Genomic DNA, 19,968 nt, shown 5'->3' on the forward strand with positions numbered 1-19,968 from the left:
ATCTTAAAGTTACAGTAGGTGATCAAGTTCTGTATTTAAAGATCACAATTTTACTGTAACTTTAAAGAGAAACCGTCAGGCAAATTAACACACTAAACTAAATATATTTTCATAAACTGCATTAGAAAGCATTACCTCTATCCCTTCATTGTCCCTCTACATGCCTGTAAACCAAAGCAATGAGGTCCTAAAGCTGTATGCAAATGACCTGGGAAATGTCCAATGAGTCATTAGCATATTCAAACTGTCCAGCTTATTCATGAGTGGGAGGCACAGCCACACCCCCAGTGCTTGACTGACAGACTGTATAATGGTGTGAGGCATAATGGTGTAATGGCTCCTCCATGTGCTTCCTGGTGCTGGTGCCCCCCTGCAGCTTGTGTGTATAGGAGAGATACAACAGCTCCAGGCAGCCATGTTATAGCAGAACATGTCAGGTACTTGTGTAGCTGATGTCTGTGTCTTACACATGTCAGCAGGTAAAGCACAGACACTAGCAATGATTTACTATACATTACACACAAACATGAGTAGGGGAGTAGAGGGGAGGGTTAACAGGGGTGACATCACTGCCTCTGACCATGTGACCAGCCTGATTTACATAATAAAGAAAAGATGATTTTACAATGATTAATGTATGACTTGACTTGATAAAGGCTGAGATGGGATCCTTGTGAGCTGCTCCAGGTAGTAGTGACAGAAATGGTTACAGAGATCTGATGACAGGTGTCCTTTAACAGTGGATATCTTCTGTCTTAGACCGGTATTGTTTTTCTAGCTATGACACAAGAATTGTGTTTCTAGGTGCCACAATTCTGGAGGTATGAACGTTTAAAGTTTGACAGTTTCATAGTGTTTGTGTTCATGCTATCTGCACTGGGCATGTGCAAATAAGACGTATATAACCGTATTGTGGTCGCAAAGGGGATTATTTCAATTCTATGAGTGAAGTTGGGCCCCCCCCACCTTCTTCAAATCAAACAAAATTGATGTCAAACGTTTGTGCTATGTTTGTGCTGGTTTGTGCAGCAGAAATTTTCGTTTGTGCCACTATCGCTTTTAAGATTTTAATGAAAGTATCCAGAGGTCATCAGAGGTCAACCAGCCCCCCCACATTGCCCAAATCAAACAAAACTGGGATCAAACAATTCTGCTATGTTTGTGCTGGTTTGTGCTGCTTTTGTTTTGAATATATGAACAAAAAATTAAAGGTCAAAAATTCAAACAGCCCCCCCACATTAACCGAATCAAACAAAACTGGTGTCAAACATTAGTGCTGGAAACTTTCATTAAAATCTTTAAAAACGATAGCGGCACAAATGAAAATTTCTGCTGCACAAACCAGCTTAAACGTAGCACGAACGTTTGACACCAATTTTGTTTGATTTGAACAAGGTGGAGGGGGCCAACTTCACTCAGGTTATTTCTATTCAGTGTCAACTCATTGTTTCTGTTTTGTTTCCTCAGATAAAATCATTGTTGGTAGTTACAGCGGATTCCTCCGCATAATCTCTCCTCATCCTGCGAAGGCTGGGGATGGCGTTCAGGCTGAAGATTTGTTGCTTGAGGTTCAGCTACGTGATCCAGTTCTTCAAGTCGAAGTGGGAAAGTTTGTTTCGTAAGTATATTTAAAACTGACCCTGTCACCAGGGGCGTGACTACAGTGTTAAGGGGGCACCGGGACAGATATGTGTGTTTCAATGTATATATCACTGCATAAATGTGTGGGCATACAAATATGTATATTTTCTGAAGGGGAAGCGGTGCCCAATTCAGAATTCTGCTATGGGACTCTGCCTCTCCTATTTACGCCCCTGCCTGTCACCTTTAATTCTGCTACCGTATGTCGGTATCTGGTTCATGATGACATCAGATAACTTGGCGACGGTTTCATAGCAATATACTTTAGCTCCCATGATACTTCAGGGGCATTAGGGAGTTTTTAGTATTTGGAAATAGTCACTGTATTTATTGTTTGACATGTTTGTACTTGGTAGATGCTGGGTTATTGGATGTTTTCAATTATAAAATGAGATAGTATTTTTCTATTTCTAAGGATTTGTTTGATAATCATAAAACCATCATTACACATTACAGGAATTGATTTATTTATTTATTTATTTCATGGATTTTCTGTGGCCTGGTGACTAATGTGGCATTAACGGCTGGAGCAAGAATGTTTATGAGGGACATTCTTAAATCTCGAATATGTGGCTTCAGGGCGCATTATCCAAAAATCACAGTAATGTCTTTACCAGTCTCTGTGCAGGAATAGACACCTGCCTGTGACGGATACACAATACAGACGGATACACAATACTGGTATGAGGGATCTGTGGCGGACACACTGGTATGAGGGATCTGTGGATCATTTCTAACTGACAGCCCTTGTTTTTCCCTCTTTAAACCTTGGACCCAGGGCTCAGGCTATCACCTTTGGAATCTTGGAAAAATCATGTTTTAGAGAACTGGAAATTGCCTGGCTCAGCAGCAGGTCAGAGGAGGTAGAACTATGCATAAAGAGTAATACTTGCTGGACCATAAGAGCATTACAGCAGAATAAAATGATACAGTAAGTATTGCCCTTTAAGAAATTTGGTGGTGACGGCAGTAATCATTCATGCTTTCACAGTAAAGGTAAATGGCTATACTATAGGATAGGTTGATAAGTACTGCTGTCAATCACTGACTATGGTATAAAGCGCCTGAATTGCCATTGCTTGCTGTACGCTGCATTTCTAGTAAGGGGGGGGGGGGAGGTGTTCACTGATGCTAGGTACTGTTGTCACTAACAGCAGTACATGGCACCAGTAAAGCATTACCAATAGTGCATGGTTCTTCTGCTGTGCACCCAGACAATCCTACAGGTCAACCTGTGATGTGGGGCCAGAACAAAGTGCTCCATGGCAGTGTCCTTGTCGTTGGGGATCACTGCCTTTCATAGTGGCTGAATATTCATCCACATTTAGAACCTAAATTAAAAAAAACTATTTAAAATGTAATAGAATTGTAACATGTTTTTTATACTGTTTACCTGGAGACACCAACCTATCAATAGCTCTCATCAAACAATTTATATAAAATGGATCAAATTTCTTTGATGTAAGAAATAATTCACAAATAAGAAATAATTCATAAATATTGCAAATAATTCATAGAAAGTATTATTCATAGGTTCATTTAAAAAATACATAAATTGTAGGTAAAATGGTAGGTATGAAAAGCATTCAGACCCCTTTTACATTTTTCAGAAATGTAGATATTTTTGCTAATTTATTAAATGTGGTCATAAGTATTCAGACCCTTTGCTCAGTAGTGAGTAGAAGCATCTGCATTTCACACCTGGATTTGGGGATCCTCTGCCATTCTTCCCTGCAGATCCTCTCCAGTTCCCTCAGGTTGGAAAGTGAACCAACGGCCCAGTCTGAGGTCCAGAGCACACTGTAAGAGGTTTTCATCCAGGATATATCTGTATGTGGCCGCATTCATCTTTCCTTCAATTGCAATCAGTTGTCCTGTCCCTGCAGCTGAAAAACACCCCCATAGCATGATGCTGCCACCACCATGTTTCACTGTTGGAATTGTATTCAGCAAGTGATGAGTGGTGCCTGGTTTTCTCCACTTCTGCTTAATGTGAATTGTATACAAGGAAAACATTATGGAGGCACATTGATATAAAATGGTCAAAAATCTAAAATTTTTAAAAAATAAATATATGTGAATTTTCAGCGGGTACGGAAGGTATTTAGACGCTTTGTTTCATTGCAGCCAAGTGGTAAGTTCTTTTTTTATGCTCATTAATGTACACTGCACCCCATCTTGACAAAAAAAGTGATATATTTGCTAATTTACAAAACATGAAAAACTGAAATATCACATGGTCAAGTATGCTGTCCATTTCCTTCTGATCCTCATTGAAATGGTTCTACTCCTTCCAGCTGTGCTATTGGACTTGATTGGGACAGGTCTTGTCTATATAAGACCTCACGGCTCACAGTGCATGTCAGAGCACATGAGAATCCCTGCAGCTCTCCACCAGTTGGGGCTTTATGGCAGTATGTCCCGACAGAAGCCTCTCCTCCGTGCAAGACATATGAAAGACACATACAGTTTGCAAAAAACACATGAAGGACTCTCAGACTATAAGAAATAAGATTCTCTGGTTTGATGAGACAAAGATTGAACATTTTCTGGTGTTAATTCTCAGCAGTGAATTAACTTATCTTTACTATAATTTTTGACCATTTTTTAGCAATGTGCCTTCATTGTGTTTTCCTTGTATGTGAATCACATTAAGCAGATTCAGTCCTAAGCTTCTCATATCTTAAGCAGATAATTTAGAAGACTATTGCTTCAGACATGTCAGGATTAATTGGAGGTAGAATCATGGAAAATGCATTTTCAATTTTGCTGAACAATTTAACATCTGGCCACCGATTGACTAGTTATTTACTATCTGATTTGGATAAAATTTTTGGTGTATTATGGATAGTGAAGTTATATTTTCCAACTACACGTAGATGTATTAATGCATCATTTACTTGTACACAAGCCATTTATTTTATAGATTGCTTCCGACCAGACTACTACTAGAATCTTTTCTAGTTGTACAAATTATAAAGAGAGAAGAAAAAAATCATCTGTAATCGCCATAGAATTGGTTTTGTGTAATTGTTATTGTTCTGGCATCATGCATCCAAAGTTCTTTCATGCAATGGTGTCCCCTCAAATAGCTGTATACCACCCACAACAGTGGTCCTTGTATCAAACATAAAAGCCAAATTCAAAATTTAATATACAGGTTTACTAAGGGCCCCGCGGACCGCACTTTCGTCGGACATCCCGACAATTTCCATTTTGCACCACTGGGACAGGGATCTAAAAGGGGTTTTTGGCGCACGCGAACGGATTGCGCCGGCTTTCATGTGACAGAAATTGGGGGGGAGGGAGGGGGGCGCGTCGGACGATCTGACGGATTCTGACAAACCACGGGAGTTAACTTCAAAATTGTGTCGCAAGCCAAGCACTTACATGCACCGGGAGGAAGATGTTGAACTCCGGCGGACCTGAGCGGGGAAGGGACAGATGCAGGAAAACGGACGCACGATCTAAGTGAATCGCGGCACAGTGCATTCCGGACGAACGATGCACTTTCGTGAACTCCGAGGGATCGGTTAAGTAAATGTGCCCCAGTGTCTTCAATTGGTTGTATTACTGGTTTTGTCAAAACTAAAACTTCAATCTATTCATCAAGCACCTACAGTTTCATTCTTTAATACTTTCCCTGCCAAGGACGTTTCTCATACGCCATCACAGGGTGGCATTTCTTTAACCAAGGACGTATGTAATGCGTCCTCAGTTTAGAGGGCTATAACACAGGCTCTGGATGCGACACAAACTGATTTGTTAAATCCCGCGTGTTGACCGAATCTGTCAGATCGTCCGTCGGCCCGCCCACCGATTTGTGTCGCGTGAAAGCTGCTGCGATTGCGACACAATCCGATTGCGTGTGACGCAATCCCCGGTGCGATCCCCGAAAATTCGCCGCGGGACCTTAGTAAAGAAGCACCATTGTCTCAGTTTTTCATGCACCTTTTTTGGTGTGTTCAGTACATTTTCAATGCGTTTTTTTCACGTGCAAATAACAAAGACTGGGGTCTATCTTTTCTATGGCAATTGATCAGTGAAAAACGCATTGCACTTGAAAAACGAGTGCAATGCGTTTTTGATTCATCTCCATAGACTTATAAGGTGCATTTTTCATGAGCGTGACTTGCAAAAGTAGAGCATTTAAAAGCGTGTTAAAAATGCATGCATGTGTGCGTGAAAAAAAAAATGCAAATCTGAAAAAAATGCAAAGAGTAAAATGCAAGTTCTGCACATCAAAAGCATGCCCAGAACCAGGGTCAGACTGGGGTGCCTGGGGCCCACCAGTGAAATTGACCTACTACTACATACAAATATTCTGGGATAAGGGAATTTCTAATCACTAGTGGGCGCAGGGAAGTAAAGGATAAACTAATACCTTTCTCCCTCCCTCTCTACTAGTGCTCGGCTCTTGGTTTGTGTACAGGAGCTGCAGTGGTGACATTACCTCATGGCATTAATGTTAGGGATAGTATAAGAGTTACCCCTGGTTTCCCAGGATTTCTGCTGCTGGCTGGTGTTCGAGTGTTCGACTGTACATCAACCTTCCAATAAGGAAACCTTTTTAAGAACTGATGATAATAACCCTACTCTGGCGTCCCCGCACCACATAGACAAGTCACACCCGGCTCTCTGCCCCTGTAGATATAACATAATTTACAGTTACAATTTACAGAGGAAAAATTAGGATCTAGTACCTCATAGGTGACATGTCTTCTCTTTCACGTCTAGAATTGTTGCAGAATTTTCTGGCAGATGTGTTCATCTTTGGGAAGCAGATCCCCCTCACTGCACCCCTAAAAATACTACAGTTACTTACAGTATAATGTCACCTGGATAAAACAATTCCCCACACTGTACTTCTAAAGAATCTACATGAGAAAACCCTCTATGCCCCCAGAATATATAAAAAATTACAGTGTTACCCCCAAATATATTACTATATTACAGTTCCTGAATAAATAATAATCATGTGCCCCCCCCCCATTTATTACTTTATATATGGTTCCCCTGTGAATTATTTTAATGAATTCATTTATCTATTTAATGTCCCTTCTAATTATTTTTATACATTACCCCTACTAAAGATGTGTTACATAACAATGCTGCATAATCAATTATTGTATACAAAATGTACTAATATGTTTTTATATCACGTCCTAATTATTATTATACATATAATCACCTCCAAATTATTAGTGCGCATAGCACAAACCTGCAATTATACATTTATACAACTTGGCTCCTATGTATTCATTTACACATAGTTTCCGCACATTATTTAATTCAATTATTATATGAAGTGGATGACTTGCTGCACATGGCACTGGTTTACTGGGAAACTACCTGCTGACACGTTCCCTCTACATATAAATAGTTTTATTGCTGTATATTGCCCCCAAACATCTTATATGTTGTCACCTTTATGCATTTTCCAAAGTAGGTCATGAATTGTAGTACTGGGCCCCCTGGAATAATACACACTGAGCCCCCTGATGAATTTTATACACCGATTCCCTCATGACTTTTACACACTGAGCCCCCTCATGTATTCAATATACTGGACCCATCATATACATTACTATATACTGGACACCCCTCAATGAATTTTACATAGAGCCCTCTCATCATACACTGAGACCCCCATGAATTTAACATTGGCACCCTTCATACACACTGCTCCTTCTAATTATACATTCCCCCCCCCCCCCCCAAGAATTTTACATTGGGCTCCCTCATACAGACTGCCCCCCTGCCCCTCACTATACACATGGGAGAGAATTTGTCCTTATTCCTAGTTACCTAGTGGAGGGTGGGTTTTAGTGTTCCTGCTTCATGGCTGTAAGATTCACCTGGAACTGTAAGTGCTGGTCATCTGATTTCTGTATTTCAGATTCATCATGGATAATGCAGGATAGAGCAGCTAAGTTGGATAGTTTAATTTTGGAGTGTTATTCTACCATTTGGCCTTGGTTGATGAAGTAAAATTTCTTCCTTTTTTTGCCCCAAGTGAGAGTCAGTTGGCATTGTATGTAAAAATACAACACTCCAGCACCATCCGTGTATTTTTCAAAAAAGCCTATAGCTCGTCCTTATGATATCACGTCAAATATCATAAAATGGAGATATGGAACAACGTTCAGTACTGAAAACCAACACTTTTCTAACACATTACATGCAGTCCCTGGGTTCTGTAGGTTTGTTCTTAAGTTGAATTTGTATGTAAGTCAGAACTGTATATTTTATCATTGTAATCCCGGACAGAATTTTTTTGGTCTCTGTGACAATTGGATTTTAAAAATGTTGGGTTTTCATAAGAACCAGGATTAATAATAAAGCTTCATTACAGACACCTGTGATAAATGTTACAGCTGTTTATTGCAGCCTGGGACTAAAGAACAGTAAATTACCAACATCCAGAGGTCCGTTTGTAACTAGGGGTCGTCCGTAAGGCGGGTGTTCTTAAGTAGGGGATCGGTGTGGTTATATTCTAGAACATTTTCCAAATGTATTTACATAATGTGGTGTGAACAGAGCCCTTATGTATACATATATAATACATATTATCCAACCATCAGATACCAGTTTAACCCCTTATCACCGACACTAGTTTTCAGCTTAATGACCAGACTCGATTTTTCAAATCTGACATGTCTCATGATAATTGGTTATAACTTCGGAACGCTTTAACATATCCGGGTGATTTTGAGAATGTTTTCTCGTGATACATTGTACTTCATGTTAGTTATAAAATTTAAGTGATAAGTTTTGCGATTCGTTCTGAAAAAAAGTGAAAATTTGGCAGAAGTTTGTAAAAATTCTTCATTTTCCAAGTTTGAAATGTTCTGCTTTCCAGACAGGAAGTAAAACTACCCAAAAAGCTTGATAATTAACATTTACAGAATATCTGCTTTATGTTGGGATGATATTTTATGCATCCTCTCACTTTTCTAGGATGTTATGAGGCGCAGAACTTTAGGTGCGATTTTTCAAATTTTCATGAAAATTGGCAAAACTCACATTTTGAGGGACAACTCAGCTTTCAAGTGACTTTGTAAGGCCTATATGATAATAAAACCCCATAAATTACCCCACTATAGAAACTTCACCCCTCAACGTGTGTAAAACAACTTCTATTAAGTCCATTAACCCTTTAAGTGTTTCACATGGGTTAAAACAATATGGACCTGCGATTTAGAAACTATAGAATTTTTTTGGAAAATACATTCATTTAGGCCAAACTGACAGTTTCGGAATAAATTAAATGATGAAACGCACTGCAACGTTTGATGCCCAATTCCTCCAGAGTGTACTGATACCCCATATGTGGTGGTAAACTTCTGTACGGGCGCACGGCCGAGTATAGAATGAATGGAGGCGCCATTCACAGCAGATTTGTATTGTCACATTGTACAACCTATGAATTTTTTTTTTTTTTTGGTAATGCAAACATATGAGGGCTTATTTTTTACGGGATGAGATACAATGTATAGATAATTCATTTTGGGGGTCTATAGCTTATTCATGAGATTTTATTAACTATGTCAAGGGGGACACAAACAAAATCATCAATTTTTATTTTGGATTTTTAGCATTTTTTTTCCCCCCACTCACCGTAACATAAAAATAATATTTTATCTTTATTCTCTGGTTCACTACGATTGCGGTGTTACCTCATTTATATAGTTTTTCTTATCTTTTCTCAATTTTCCTGAGCAAAACCAATATTGGAGAAAATCGCATTGTTTTTACTATTGACAACTTTTTAGGGCCATAACTTCTATATTTTTCTGTTGTCAGACCTCGTTGAGGGCTTATTTTTTGCGAAAAGAGTTGTTCTTTTCAGTCATATCATATTAGGGAACGAAACTTTTTTTGATCACTTTTTAGAACATTTTTTGTGATGGTGTTTGATGAAAAATTGTATATTACGGGAAGTTTTCCGAGTTTTTTTTTACGTCGTTCACCGAGCGGGTTCAAGATTGATTTAGATTTATTGTACAGATTGATATGGACGTGGTGATACCAAATATTTACGAGTTTTTGTGTTTTATATACTTTATTTGCATTTTATGTGTAACTGGGGAGATTATGGGATTTTATTTATTTAATTATATAATATGATTTCATCTTTTTTTTTTTTTTTTTACTTTTTCTACTTCTTGGCTTGAACAAGCGATCGTTCGATCGCTTATTCAAGCCTTTACACTGCAATACACTTGTATTGCAGTGTATAGTGAAAGTAACTGAGCATGCTGCGCAGGAAGGCAGAACCCGGCGAGAAGAGGAGCTGGAAGCCCCGGGTCACTCGTCGGAACCCGGGGCTGCGGCAGGAGGGATCGGATCCCCCCGGTAAGCACACCGGGGGGGTCCGATCCACGCGGGACACGCTTACACGCCGCGGTCATGCTTGACTGCGGCGTGTAAGGGGTTAAACACCCGGGATCGGAGTTTTTCCCGATCCCGGGTGTTAGTGCCGGGCCTGGGCTGTAAGATCACCGTAGAAAGGCGTACGCGTCAGAAGAAGTACCCTTAATGACCGCCGTAAAAAGCCGATAGGGCGGTCATCAAGGGGTTAATGTTATAACAGGTACATGTAGAAGAAAAGAAACGGCACTCACTAGTTCGCGCGAAATGGCCCTGTTGCGGAGGCTTGCAGAGTTACTGCATGGTTATTGCACAATAAAGGACGTCTTTTTCTTTCGTCCAAATGTGTAGTTTTGGAAATCCATCGGGGTGAAGATGGTGCCTGCCAGGTGTACCTCCCTCCCAGTTTAATGTTATGTTTTTCTTAGTGTACTCTTCAAGTTTTTAGCATTAATGTAACTTTCTACTTTTGTTCATTCTAGTGGTACAGAACTTCTTCATCTTGCTGTTTTACATCCAAAAAAGCTTTGTGTTTATTCAGTCTCAGGTAGGTAAAGAACCATGTTTAGAGTCAGTAATTACTGATAGTTCTTAATGACATATAATGGGTTCCATCACAGTATCCATTCGTTTTACCTGAAGAATAACTCTTCATGCAATTCTGTTCTTCTGCTCATAAATGGACTCCATAAAAATGCTCTTAAACATCGAGACACTGTATGACGTGACAGATCCTTACCTTGTTCAGTGCTGCACTGGCCTTCCCCAGGTGCTAGCATTTAACCGGTTAAGGACCGGGCCCTTTCCTGTTTTTTCATGTCCATTTTTCACTCCTCACCTTCAAAAAACTATAACTTTTTTATTTTTACACGTAAAGAGCTGTGTGACGGCTTGTTTTCTGCGTAACAAATTGCACTTCATAGTGATGGTATTAAATATTCCATGCCATGTACTCGGAAGCGGGAAAAAAATTCCAAATGCAATGAAAATGGTGAAAAAACGCATTTGCGCCATTTTCTTGTGGGCTTGGATATTACGTCTTTCACTGAGCGCCCCAAATGACATGTCTACTTTATTCTTTGGGTCGGTACGGTTAAGGGGATACCAAATTTGTATAGGTTTTATAATGTTTTCATACATTTACAAAAATTAAAACCTCCTGTACAAAAATAATTTTTTTGATTTTGCCAACTTCTGGCGCTAATAACTTTTTCACACTTTGGGGTACGGAGCTGTGTGATATGTAATTTTTTTTTGCGAAATGAGCCGACGTTTTCATTGCTACCATTCTGAGGACTGTGCGACATTTTGATAATTTTTTATTCCATTTTTTTATGTCTTGTAAAAAACGTGTAAAAGTCGCATTTCGTACATTTGGGCGCCATTTCCCGTCTCGGAGGGCACCGCCGGTTGTAAACGTTTTTGTTTACATATCAGTTCTAGGGAAAGTGGGGTGATTTGAAATTTTTTCATATTTTATTAATTTTTTTTCTTTTTTTTTTTTTCACTATTTCTTCGACCAGGTACATTAACCCTAGATGGTCAGATCGTTCCTACCATATACTGCAATACTTCTGTATTGCAATATATGGCATTTTTGCAATGAGCCATTTAGCCTAGGGTCAAACGAAGACCTGAGGCTACCATGGCAACCGATCGCCCGTGAGCCCTCTTCATACATTTCCTGCACCTCTGTGCCGTAGAGCTACGGCGCAGAGCATTAAGGGGTTAAAATACTGTTATGTTACATGTTGGGATATCTTCACGTAAGACTACACATTTAGGAAGTTGATTGTTGTTCTCTAGTTTTGGTCTGCAGTTTAAGTTATAAGTACACATGTTACACATGTACCTTACACGGTCACACGTACCGCTAGTGCTGGGTTTACAATGCTAGCATACGGGGGAGGTCCTCCGCCCTATCACAATATGCGTTTCCATAGAAACTAATATGACTGGTATCCAGAACCCCATGTCTTGCGTTGTTTTAATGCAAGACACCGGGTTCTGGTTACTTATCGCATGCGTTTCCATAGCTAACCATATATGTTTGGTCCCAGGCCCTCCCCGTACGCTAGCATTGCATTTGTAAATGTGGCAGTAGCAGTATGTGTGACCGCATCCTCAAACTAGCAGCCAGCCCCCCACAATACATACATGTGTTTTGTAAGTAGCAACTTGTTTTAACTGTTAAATGCTAAATAAATGTTACTACTTACAAAATGCATGTGTTTCAAAACGCAATGCAAATGCACAGTGTGAACACAGCCTTTTAAAGGGTTTTCTGGAATGGGAAATTTATGTGTTCCTGGCCCCAGGTGGAGTAAAGAACTTTAACTTACCTCTAACTTTACCTCCAGTCCCTTGTGGCAACAGTAAGGACAGAGGTAAGCATAATTTCTTTCTTTCAGACCTTTCTTCCTTTTTTTTTTTTTTTTTTTTTCAATTTCCGACAACTCCGTTAATAATGCTCCTTCTTGGGACCCCACAATTAACAGTGACCCCTACTTTTAATGCCCTCTTGTTTTAATAATGTACCCTTTTGTGACCCCCAAGCTATTTATTATGTCCTCACTTCTAGGCCCCAGCACTGTATAGAAAAGTAGGAAAATTGTCCCTCTAACCCAGGTAAATACGGGGCCCAAACTAAAAGATCCGGGGCACGGTCCCCGCCTCGTTTAACCTAGTGACGTCCCTGGAAGTGGCACTACTTTCTTCAATGCCTCCAGTGCTGACCAGACCAGGAGTCCTAATCCTGTGTGAATTGTACATGACTTTCATGTGTTATGACATGAATGGGATGTTATTTTCTTGAAACGCATTTTGTAGGTTAGTAATGTTCTTTGTTTTGTCATTTTTAGAGGGACCCCTTTAGGGTTTTTGAATTTTGCATCCATCTGGTTAGAATAATTCTCTTTTCAACGCATTTCATGCAGGTACTTTAGGAAATGTGGAACATGGAAACCAGTATCAGATTAAATTGATGTATGAACATAATCTGCAACGGACAGCTTGCAACATGACTCATGGCCCATTTGGAGGAGTAAAAGGTATGCTGTGAAGTGCAAATAAAATGTCTGAATGTTCTTCTGTAGTAGTGCAGCCTCATAAATTTACTGCAATATATACCAAAATATATCCTGTTTAAGTTAAGCACATAAATTGTTTTTAGAGGATTCATTTTTACTGCATATTTGTCTGAAAGGGGTGAAATGAAATGTTAAAATATGGTGTCTTTATATTATTTATATCATTGTAGATTTGGCAGAAATTCAGAGGAGTATACAAAATACTGTATATCAAATGAATAGTGCTCATCAAGAATTGTAGTAGGTCAGCACAAGAACACATATCCCCACCTCTATAGCACCGAGCCCAGGTCATAATATGATTCTTACAAACCTGGCATCCAGCTGCCAACATAATGTAATATGTATTGTGTGTTATTCAGCATCTACCCCTCTTACTTCATTTTTTAGTAATATAAGGAGAAGCAGAATGTGACAGATCAATAATAAAGGCAGTGAAATTGCCCTTAACCTATTTGTCAAGTGTGTAAATGCATTGGATGAGTATGGATTTCTCTAATAAAAATATAAGACTCCACATATGCTTCAAAATAGGGGGCAGTATTATTGTTGTTATATTCTTGTACATAGGGGCAGCATTACAGTGGGTGCGGAAAGTATTCAGACCCCTTTGAAATTTTTTGCTCTTTGTTTCATTGCATCCAATTGGTGAGGCCAAAAAAGTTGTTTTTCTTTTTTGCTCATTAATGTACACTCTGCACCCCCTCTTGATAGAAAGAAAACAGAAATGTAAATATTTTTTGCGAATTTATAAAAACTGAAATATTACATGGTCATAAGTATTCAGACCCAGAGGTCACATTAACGCCTCACCATGCGTCATAGACGCATGATGAGGCGACATTGGCCCCCAAAATAATTGCCATTCATAAAGTTATGCTTGGCAATTCTTCCCTGTAGCGCGCAGGCTGAGCGGGATGCAGCGATCTGTGGGAGCTACATGAACGCCAGCCCCAGGGGAGACATGTGGGCCGCAAAGCTGCTGCTCCTCGTCCTGCTCCAGCTCTCCCTGCCCGCAGCGGCCAGCGTTTATGTGATCCTGATGGGACCTGAGAGCAGTACCGGGTAAGTGTGTGCTGTGTGAGTGTGCAGTGTTCTGTGTGAGTGTGTGCTGTGAGCGGTGAGATGTGTGCAGTGTTTTGTGTGCAGTGTTGTATAAATAGCGTCTATTAACATTACATACAGCTATGAGTTATATAATATGTATGTGTATGACCGAAATTTTCATACTCCTCTTCGGCTAAAAATACTCCTCAAAAATGGTGAGAGGAGTATTTTTACCCTTCTGTAAAAATGTTAGTGCGACCTCTGTTCAGACCCTTTTCTCAGTATTGAGTAGAAGCACTTGTTGAGCTAGTACAGCCATGAGTTGTCTTGGGAATGATGCAACAAGTTTTCACACCTGGATTTTATTCTTTCTTACAGATCACATGGTGGACAGACATTTTCAAGTCTCTCCAGAATTATAATTATTATTACTATTAGAGGTTCTCAATTGGGTTTAGGTCAGGGCTCTGGCTGGGCCAGTCAAGAATAATCACTGAGTTGTTCAGGAGCCATGGCTTCGTTATTTTATCTATGTGCTTAGAATTATTGTCTTGTTGCAAGGTGAACCTTCCACCCAGTCTGAGGTCCAGAGCCTCTAGAACAGGTTTTCATCCAGGATACTTTTGTACTTGGTCACATTTATCTTTCCTTCAATTGTAATTAATCATCCTGTCCCTGCTCCCATACCATGATGCTGCCACCACCATGTTTCCCTGACAGCTGAAGAGCAGTGCCTGGTTTCTTTTTTCTCAAAGTCTATATGCAGGCTTTCATATGTCTTGCACTGAGGAGAGGCATCCATCTGAACAGTCTGCCATAAGGCCCCAATTGATGGAGGGTTACAGTAATAGTTGACTTTATGGAACTTTCTCCTAATTCCCTACTGCATCTCCGGAGCTCAGCCTAAGTGATCTTGGGGCTCTTTTTACTTCTCTAACCCAGGCTTTTCTCCCACGATTGCTTAGTTTGGCTGGACAGCCAGGTCAAGGAAGAATTGTGGTTGTCCCAAAATTCTTCCATTTAAGGATTCAGGAGGCCACTGTGCTTTCAGGAACCAGAAGTGCTGCAGAAATTCTTTTGTAACCTTGGCCAGATCTGTGCCTTGCCACAATTCTGTCTCTGAGCTCTTTGGGCAGTTCCTTTAGACCTCATGATTCTCATGTGGTCTGACATGCACTGTGAGGTATTATATAGAGAAGCATTTGCATTTCCCCAATCAAGTCCAATCAGTTTAATTAGACACAGCTGGACTCCAGTGAAGGAGTAGAACCATCTCGGGGATCAGAAGGAAATGGACAGCATGTGAGTTAAATACCACAAAGGGTCTGAATACTTATTGACCATGTGATATTTCAGTTTTTCTTGTTTGATAAATTAGCAAAAATATCTGCAATATCTGTAATAATACAAAGAGTGAAAAATAACTTAATGGGTTCCTGGATCTATGAATAAATGTCTCTGGTTTATCAAGTTTGATTTTGATGGGTCCTCTACTTAAGAAAACCCAACTTACAGACAACCCCTAGTTACAAACGGACCTCTGGATGTTGGTAATTTACTATACTTTAGCCTTCGGCTACAATAAAGAGCTACAATATTTATTAAAAGTGTCTGCAATTAAGCTTTATTGTTAATCTTGGTTCTTATGACATCACAACATTTTTAAAATCCAATTGTCACAAAGATCAAAAAAAAATTGTCTGGAGTTAAAATTATAAAATGTACAGTTTCGACTTATTACAAATTCAACTTAAGAACAAACCTACAGAACCCGAGGACCACCTGTACATCCTTGTAATTTGGGGACAGTATCAAACTCTTATCCCTTTGCATTTATAATGTATCAAAGATAATTAAAACTTAAGTTTTTTTTTTTTGTGCTTGACCCATTTTACCAATACCATTTTCTGCTTACGTGGAGGATAGACTTTCTACTGCTTTTCGTTGGGGCATCTACCAGCATGTTGGTTTGTGAATGGTTTAACCCAGCCTACATTCGCTGACCATGTCTTCAATATGAGCTTTTTTTTTAACCCCCCCAAGACTACTTTATGTTCTTAGTTCACACCTTTCAGTGCGATGAATTAATCAATTCTGTTTTTTGAAGAACACAAGAATTAAACTGACATACAGTTTCCAGAAATTCGTACAAGTATTTGTTGAAGTTCTCACATCTAGACAGAATACAGTAGTTGACCTTAACTTCTTATCGCAACACAAGTCTGAAAACCATATAAACCTCATTTATATAACCATGAAAAACAGGAACATATGGGAAGAGAGGGGATGGTTGGTCGGGGGTTGCATGTGGTGGCATATTCGAAAGGCTAGGATGTTCATTGTATGGCTTTTAGAACATATGGCATCTCCATACGGACGTTATGGCTGGCTGGGGTGATTTCAAACTACACCATTGGAGGAAAGTAAGACCAGTGATATGTACCATTTACAGGCAGTGCCCGGGTTACCTACAAGATAGGGTCCGGAGGTTTGTTCTTAAGTTGAATTTGTATGTAAGTCGAAACTGTATATTTTATAATTGTAGATCCAGACGAAAAAAATGTTGGCCCCAGTGACAATTGGAGTTTAAACATTTTTTGCTGTAATGGGTCCAAGGATTATCAATAAAGCTTCATTACAGACACCTTACAGCTGATTATTGCAATCTGGGACTATAGTAAAGCATTCAGAGAGCTTCACCAGAGGTCAGAGGGGTCTGTCTGTAACTATGGGTTGTCTGTAAGTCGAGTGCCCTTAAGTAGGGGACCGCCTGTACTGTACTAGTAATATGCGCAATGTGCGATGCACATGGGGCCACAGCTTTACAAATTGTTCATGTGTGTGGGAGGACCAGCTCGAGAGCTCTGCCATTCTATATTTTTGCGTAACTTTTTCTCCCCACATCTAGTTTGATGTCACTTTCAATCAGGCAGGTCCCATTGAATATTCTAAAGCAAATCGCTGGTTGCACCAGCTTCATCCTATTGTCATAGCTTATAGACATTTTGTCCTGTGCTGGCTATAGATTTGATCATTAATTCCACCTTAATATTGCCTTCTGACCATGAAGGATTTCACAACATAAGAATATTTAGAGAAGAAGGGCTTCTAGCATTTACCCAGTGAGCTTGGTGTGTCAAAAATCGCCAAAAAACTGAGCATAACTCGTGTGCTGTGTCAAAAAAAAAAAAATTGGGATATTTATAGCTTAAATAACAAATATGTATATTTATATAGCTTACCTGCTTAGTGTCTTCTTTGTTAATCTGTAAGTTGGTTTCTTTTTGTTGCTGTTATTTAACTTGTGTGGGGTGCCATGAACTAAGATAAGTGATGGGGAATTCTTCCAGTGACGGCGAACCTTTGGCAGTCCAGCAACAGCTGGACTGCCACAGATTCGCCAACAGAAGTCTAAATGCAGCTATTCTATACGTATAATGAGCTCCTCCTTGTGACTCCCAGGCCTAGTCGCTCTGTGCCGGAGCTCTGCTGTTCTGGCATACAGACCTCTGGCACCGAGTCACACTACAGCAATTTTTTGCTGCACCTGGCCGTGTAGGAGCCGAGCATGAAACGTAACTCTCCGGCGTCTGCGTGTCCCTGAAAATGGCTAAGTGTGTCAGTGCTGACACGCGTGTCATAGGTTCGCCATCCCTGGGCTATGGTCATTGTACATTGTAGATTTGTTTTGGAAACAAAATGATCTAAAATATTCTTACTAGAGGTTTTGTGTGAAACATTGCAAATCAGATACAAAGAGATGTCAGTTTAGTGATTTGGGTCCTGATTCTTAGTTGGCATGCCCTTTGTTTGCCGACATATTATTTTTTACTACTTTGAGTATACTGCTTGCAGCATCCTGAATGTTATCCACTGTTGGCTGCTAAAATATTAATACATTTAAGCTAAGGGGAAACACCCTGTCTTTTTGTGGAAGACTTTATTATAGCCTACAATAAAACAGTACAGAAATAGATTAGACTTGGCCAGTGGTTTAATGTCCTTCTCTCTAAGGAAACTAGTACTTAAGTTTCTACTTATGTACAAAAGCTTAGACATTATATTTGTGACATGAAATATACTTTTTATTGGGCTAATTTGTTACAAATACCAATTGGAAACTCCAAAAAAATTGTTAATACAAAATTAAAAGTGTCTTCTCATCTTATAAAGGGATGGCTTTTCACCAAGATATAACTTTTAGAGAACCTTAAGCTGGTACTGTTAAAAAGGAAATTCAAGGAATCCTGTCCCCACTTATAAAGCCAGTGGCAGGTTCATATTGAGCCCTATTAACTAACAGACATCCTTGGTTTAGCTAAAATTGTTTCCCTTACATGCCCATAAATCAACTTTATCTTGTATTACCTGGCATGAGAGGGGGCTCGTCCTGCTCCACTCACCCCTCCTATGTGCCATGCCTCTTCTCACTATGGAATGCAGCGTTATGTCTTCTAAGTTCCTTTAAATTTGAAATGTCAACTCCATGTAGATATCTGAACATCAAGACCTTGCGTGGCTCAACAATACACAATCATTATCCATCTACCTCAAAAGCTAGTCAGCCAAAAACAATGTAGCCTCCTCAGTCACAAAGATGGCATTGGGCTGTTTCAAGCTACAGAAATTTGAACAATGGTAGATTGTAATTGCCCATTGCTTTCTTTGTGACATTTATGGACTTTTCTACTGTTACTTACCATAACCGCAGCCTACTACTCTGTTACTAAGCCCCTGCCATCTAGGGCTAATTCTTTAACCCTGGTAATATCGATCTGCACGTCACTACACTTAAAGGACACCTGTCATCAGGTCTGTGTCACTAGTCTTGTCACTACTACCTGTTGGAGCAGCTCACAAGGATCCCATCCCAGCCTTCATCTAGTTATTTCATACATTATTCATTGTAAAATCATCTATTTTTTATCATGTAAATGAGGCTGGTCACATGGTCAGAGGCAGTGATGTCACCCCTGTTACCCCTCCCCTCTCCTCCCCCTGCTCATGTCTGTGTGTAATGTATAGTAAAGCATGGCTAGTGTGTGTATGTCATCTGCTGACATGCTGCATCCTCCTAATATACAGGTGAGAGGCACAGATATCAGCTACACATGTACCTGACATGTTCTGCTGTAACATGGCTGCAGCCTGGAGCTGCTGTATCTCTCCTAAACACACACACACATGCACACACAGGCTGCAGGGGGCGTGGCCACCAGCACCAGGAAGCACATCATTATACAGCCTCACATCATTATTCAGGCTGTCAGTCATGCACTGGGGGTGTGTCTGTGCCTCCCACTCATGAATAAGGTGGACAGCTTGAATATGCTAATGCTTCATTGGACATTTCACAGGTCATTTGCATACAGCTTTAGGACCTCATTGCTTAGGTTTACAGGCAGTTTATGAAAATATATTTAGTTTAGGGGGGTTATTTTGCATGACGGGTTCTCTTTAAAGTAGGTAGGGTGCTCAAGTAGGAAAGAATGATGAATTGCAATCCAAAAACGTGTAACGTTTCAGTCTATACATAGACCTTCTTCAGACACTAAAATAAAAAAAAACTGAATAGCTAAGCAAGTAAAATAAATAACTATGCAAAAACCTACAGAAATATAAATGGCTAAAATAATGTCAGTAAATAGTGGCAACAAGGTAGGAAATGGAGCCAAAATAGAATTGTAGACAAATGGTATTACATCATGTTACAGTACCGGATGTTTCATAATCAAGTATATGTGGCACATATAGTCAACGTTAATCATATTTAAATTATGGTGAATACATAGAGACTCATGAAGGGAAGATGATATGA

At 39.7% G+C, this 19,968-nt stretch overlaps 1 protein-coding gene across 5 annotated transcripts in view; it reads left to right on the forward strand.

The window, feature by feature from the left end:
• BBS9 (Bardet-Biedl syndrome 9) overlaps positions 1–19,968 on the forward strand; it is a 271,289-nt gene that overhangs the window by 4,542 nt on the left and 246,779 nt on the right. For 4 of the 5 annotated variants that reach the window (XM_072153261.1, XM_072153264.1, XM_072153263.1 and 1 more), the window contains exons 4-6: positions 1,468–1,618; positions 10,497–10,561; positions 12,951–13,064. In XM_072153261.1, coding sequence (XP_072009362.1) covers positions 1,468–1,618; positions 10,497–10,561; positions 12,951–13,064 — 330 coding nt within the window. Of the gene's footprint in view, positions 1–1,467; positions 1,619–2,432; positions 2,573–10,496; positions 10,562–12,950; positions 13,065–19,968 lie in introns of those variants that run through there. The other variant, XM_072153265.1, reaches the window with a different exon arrangement.

This window comes from Engystomops pustulosus, chromosome 5 (assembly GCF_040894005.1).
Source record: "Engystomops pustulosus chromosome 5, aEngPut4.maternal, whole genome shotgun sequence".
Classification (NCBI taxonomy): Eukaryota; Metazoa; Chordata; class Amphibia; order Anura; family Leptodactylidae; genus Engystomops; species Engystomops pustulosus.